This window comes from Mercenaria mercenaria, chromosome 1, assembly GCF_021730395.1.
Source record: "Mercenaria mercenaria strain notata chromosome 1, MADL_Memer_1, whole genome shotgun sequence".
NCBI lineage: Eukaryota > Metazoa > Mollusca > Bivalvia > Venerida > Veneridae > Mercenaria > Mercenaria mercenaria.
In genome coordinates, this window is record NC_069361.1 from 73,048,773 (window position 1) to 73,054,231 (window position 5,459).

General features: G+C 35.6%; 1 protein-coding gene across 1 annotated transcript; it reads left to right on the plus strand.

Moving 5' to 3' along the window:
* Positions 1–3,242: 3,242 nt before the first annotated feature.
* Positions 3,243–4,244, plus strand: LOC128546645 (uncharacterized). Its single transcript, XM_053517670.1, has one exon. The coding sequence runs from the start codon at positions 3,243–3,245 to the stop codon at positions 4,242–4,244; it is 1,002 nt and encodes a 333-aa protein (XP_053373645.1).
* Positions 4,245–5,459: the final 1,215 nt, after the last annotated feature.

Consider the following 5,459-nt stretch of genomic DNA (forward strand, 5'->3'; position numbering starts at 1 on the left):
CCATTTTTTAACAGAAGGAATATGAGACAATACACTGGGGATAAAATATGACACGAATAAGATCCAGAATGGGTCAATGCAAAACAAAAGACCATGACAGCCAGGTCGCACTGCACTAAATCACAATCCAGTGTGGTATGGCATACAGCCGTATAAGTACAGAAGATCCAGGATGGATCGGTGTCGCTTCGTCATATCTACCCTTCGTGGGATGCAGGCTACTTTGTAAAATTACAACTTATATATGCGATGTCCGACTTTCTACGGATTTGCCCTATAAAAAGAAAATATACCTAAGCATTATTTATAATGTATATAAACAAACAGCCTTTGCATAGACCCGTTTACTTTATTTTATTTTATTTTATTTTATTTTATTTGAAAGTGTCATTTTCTGATTCGTGTTACTCTTAACTTTGTTCGAAAATCATGCCGTCTTACTGTTTCTTTGTTGTTGTTGTTGTTGTTGTTATTTTATTTGATATTTTTAGGCTTGTTTTAAAGATTTTAAATCTACCAGAAATAAATAACCCTGTTCGCTTTAATCTTTGTGAATTTCAGCCTTCATATACTACACACATAACACGCAACAGGTCTAACTTTTTATTTACATTATAATTATATACCACAGTTAGTGTAACCTAATCATGTATAATATGATTTCTATGAAAAAGGGTAATTTATTTTAAAAATGGCTCTAGTTTACATGTTTGTCTGCCAGAGTAACCAGAACCCGTGCGCATTTCCTGATTACTCTGGCCAGTCAGAGTAGCCAGACTATGTAAAAGTTATGAAACAGGCTGTCCTGGTCAGCCACAGTAACCAGAGTTCTGATAACTCTGGCTAAACTCTGGCTACTCTGGCTACCCTGGCTGACCAGAGTAGCTAGAACATATTAAAATGCTATAACGTCTGACTACTCTGGCTGCTTTAGAGAGAAATGACATATGAGTCGCGCCATGAGAAAACCAACATAGATGGTTTGAGACCAGAATGGATCCAGACCAGCCTGCGCGTCAGAATCCATGCTGTTCGCTAACACATTCTCCAAGTCCAATACGCTTTAAAAGTGAACAACATGGATCCTGACCGGACTGCGCGGATGCGCAGCCTGTTCTGGATCCATGCTGGTCGTAAAGCCACTATGTTTTCTCATGACACGGCTCAATTATTAAATTTCATAATCAAATTCAGCTAGGACTGAAAAACTTTTGTGAACATGGGACCTGGTTACTCTGACTACTCTGGCTGACCAGAGTTGCAAAACATGTTCAAATCCTACAAACTCAGGCTACTCTGGCCAGCCAAAGTAACCAGAACGAATGAAATCCTGGTGACTAGGGCTACTCCGGATACTCTGGCTAACCAGAGTAGTCAGAACATGTTAAAATCCTAGAAACTTTTGTTACTATGGCTGAACTCTGGCTGCTCTGGTTGAACTGTGGCTATTCTGGCCAACCAGCTAGAGTAACAAGAGTTCTGGCTACTCTGGCTACTCTAAATAGCCACTTGAAAATATTGAAACTTGAAATTCAGTTTAAGCATGCTATTAAGATAGAAATAACATATTAAGTTTCATAATCAAATTCAACTAAGACAGAAAATGTTTGTAAACTAGGTTACTCTGGCTACTCTTAAAATCCTAGAAACTCTGGCTACTCTGGCCAGCCAGAATAACCAAAGCAAATAAAATCCAGGCGACTCGGGCTATTCTGGATTCTATGGCTGACTAGAGTAGCCAGAACATTTTAACATCCTAGAAACTCTGGCTTTTCTTGCTGAACCCTGGCTACTCTGGCCAGCCAGAGTAACCAGAGTTATGACTTCTCTTGCTGAACTCTGGCTGAACTCTGGCTACTCTGGCCAGCCAGAGTAACCAGAGTTATGATTTCTCTGGCTGAACTCTGGCTACTCTGGCCAGCCAGAGTAACCAGAGTTATGACTTCTCTGGCTGAACTCTGGCTACTCTGGCTAAACTCTGGCTGAACTCTGGCTAAACTCTGGCTACTCTGGCTAAACTCTGGCTGAACTCTGGCTACTCTGGCTGCTCTGGCTAATTTCACGCACATATCGCTCTTATGGATTTTCCTTATATCAACTCGGAAACGTACAGACACGCTTATAATTGACCATTTAACATTTAACCTGCTAAATTTCTAAAACGAACTGGTCCATCATTCAATTTGGGAAGTACCACGTATTATTCAAAGGGGTGTTCACTGAAAATGTACTGACTGAATAGCGAACAATGCAGACCATGATCAGTTGATTTTGGTCTGCACTGATTGCAAATGCAAAATCACTTGCCGCCAGCAGGCTAAAGGTTAAACGTCTTGTTGAAGGTGAAAGTGATGAACTTGTTAGTAAACGGTGTTGTATAACAGTAAGGTAATAAAAAAAAGTCCTTTTTAAAAGGAATGGCTTGGCTAACTGAGGAAATATAGTACAAAAAGGCACCTGTTTCAGGCAAGTTAGTGTCCGGCGATTGAAAATGTGTATACTAGATATCCGGAAATTACTTTTTTTATCAATTGCTCAAGACTTCTGTGTTAATCAACGCTGCTGCTGATCGGCTAGACAACATAAGCATAGTAATTTGCGGCAAAATGTACCCCGCGATATCCATTTGGCAGATTCTTTCTAATATTGACATAAATGGTTAATGTATGCACAATCAAAAATGAAATAATAAGAGAGTTGTGTCCCTTGGATAAGATGGTCATGTTTTTTGTGCTCTGATAATAACTTAAAATTTTGGTGGAAATAAACTATCAACATTAAATAAAACTGCATAAAACAACTGTGGAATATAAAAGTATCTAATTGGAAATAAGAAATGTGTTTTTAACAAGAACAGGATTAGGAACTATGTAAACATTTTTGTCAAAGGTTATTGAATGGGTAGCCATTGTGTACATTGAGTGTATTGGATTTATCTATACATGGACACTGTGTAACAGAAACACATGGATTAGGTGGACTGAATCAGTGAGAGTATTGAAGTGACTATAAGGCCAAGCTAAAAAAAATAAAACTTAGGTATATAATATATAGTATATTGTACAACTGTAAAAGTTCAGGATGTCTGAAGATAGTAAAAGCAAAAATGCACGGGAAAGCGAAAACGAAATGAAATGAGTAGTGTAAGCGAAAGTGACACCAGCATGAGTGCAACACCAATTAAAAGTGACAAGAAAAAACAAAAACATGAAAAACAAAACGAAGAGTCAAATGAAAATACAATGAAAAGTATTCAAACAGAACTAAAGCAAATTAACAAAAAGCTAGAAAATGTTATGACTAAAAATGACGAAACTCTCAAAACGCTGATCAAAGAAACAATACAAACTATGAAAGAAGAACTACTAGCCTCAACAGAGAAGAAAGTGGAAATACTTGAAGGTAAACTGTTTGAGAAAGAAAAGGAAATTGACAAAATGAAGACAGAATATGATAAAATGAAGGAAGATATAAGCAGGTTGAGCAAGGACATGTCTGATCAAAATGCAAATATAGATAGATATAAATATGAAATGAGAGATAATGCTTTGAAAACTGATGAATACCTTAATGACTGTGAACAATATAGTAGAGTAAACAATATTCGAATTTTTGGTATTCCAGAAGAAACTTTTCCTAAAATACAAGTTAGAAATGAGAAAAAGAAACTTGATGAAAACATTGACACTAAACCAGCAGAAAAAGACACGAGTGAAAACAGCGAGAGTGCAGAGAAGAAAAGTGTGGAATCAAACCACGATACATACGCCATGAAAGTAAGTAACACCGAGGAGGAAAACGAAAAACAAGTATCAGAAAATGATGAACAGACGACAGAGATAGTAAGGAAGAAACTGAATGAATATGTACCGGGTTTAAACCTCAAACGTGAAGATTTTGTCATCAGTCATAGAATTGGGGCAAAAGGTGATAAACCAAGGCCGATTATTGCTCAGTTGAAATCTAGACTAGATAAAAACAAAGTAATGAGAAACAGAAAGTTATTTCCAAAATCAATATCCATAATGGATGACTTAACAGCTGAGAATTATAAAACTCTTCAATCGGTGAAATACAAAAAACCAGATCTGGTTCAAGCAGCATGGTTCCGTAATGGGAAAATTTTCTATAAAGATCAAACAGACCACGTTATTCAGCTCCATTATAAGAACTTTAGGTTCTGGCAAAACCTAGCATGGCCAGAAGCACCACGTAAAAGGGGAACTTCTAACAGGTTGGCATAACTATTCAAATGACAGTTTGAAGTATTCTGTACAGAAAATAAACATGCAGTAAAACACGAATTCTGTATGATTTGTAAAAATATGAAATGGACACAAAACATTGAACTTGATAACAGTGCATGTATTCACATGGTTTTTGATGAGATATGATTTGCTTTTACAATTTTTCAGTATTGTCCTGCTTGTGAGTCTTTTTTCGTTTTGCAAGACTTTAAAAAGTCAGGATATATGACTATTATTGCTCTTTAGATCAAACCCTTTTTATTTGACATTTTTTGCTTTCGACCCCTTTTCTCCCATTTCTAAACAGAATGTCACCTAAGAAAACGATGTTTGGTTTGTGTGGCCTAGTAAGATGAACTATTAATGGCCTGTAGGCTGTTTTGTCTACTGTCAAGTTGATAAATACACACCAAATGTTAATCCCTTCTCCATGATGTTAAAGGTGGTTAACCAGTTTTTATGTATATAATATTTCAGTACCCATTACATCTTTTGTTTTGAAAGCAGTGATTATACAACTGATTTTTATATAAAAAAGCAACAATCAAGAACAAAAAAAAGAAAAGAAATATGTTAAATGGAGAAGGTGTTACAACATCTATAAGTATCTACTAGCCAATTATGCTTATTGAATACCATGAATATTAAGCAATTAATGAAAACAAATGATTCTGTTTTTTAGCTTTTAAGCTAATAATTATTTCAAGGATCATCCGTATCACATGGAATGTTAAACAATACCAGTGAAATCTTTGCAGCTGCTTATAACATGTTACATCCCCTCTCATAATATGACTGGATAAGTGAATTATGCATAGAATCTTCTTTCCCCTTTGTTTTACCTTTTTTGGTTCTAGTAGAAATGCGTTATATAACCCATAGTACAAATGTATATAATGTCATTTTTTTATCAGTCTTATTATATGACATAGCAACTAATGAATTTGTAATTAAAATATGGTTGCACTCCTTTAACAAGCATCTGTGAAACAAGTAAAGGTGTAAAACAGGTGAAATATGATTGCCTATTTATAGCTTAGGTAAATCCCAGTCTGTGTAAATCATGGGTGAATGATATTTATAGATTTAGAATGAATATTGTAAACATAATGTTGCCCTTGTCAATTAGTTACAGACTGTATTGTTATTGAACATTGGTATGATACTGGTTAAACATATGCAAAATATGTACATGTATATATTTTTTCTGAT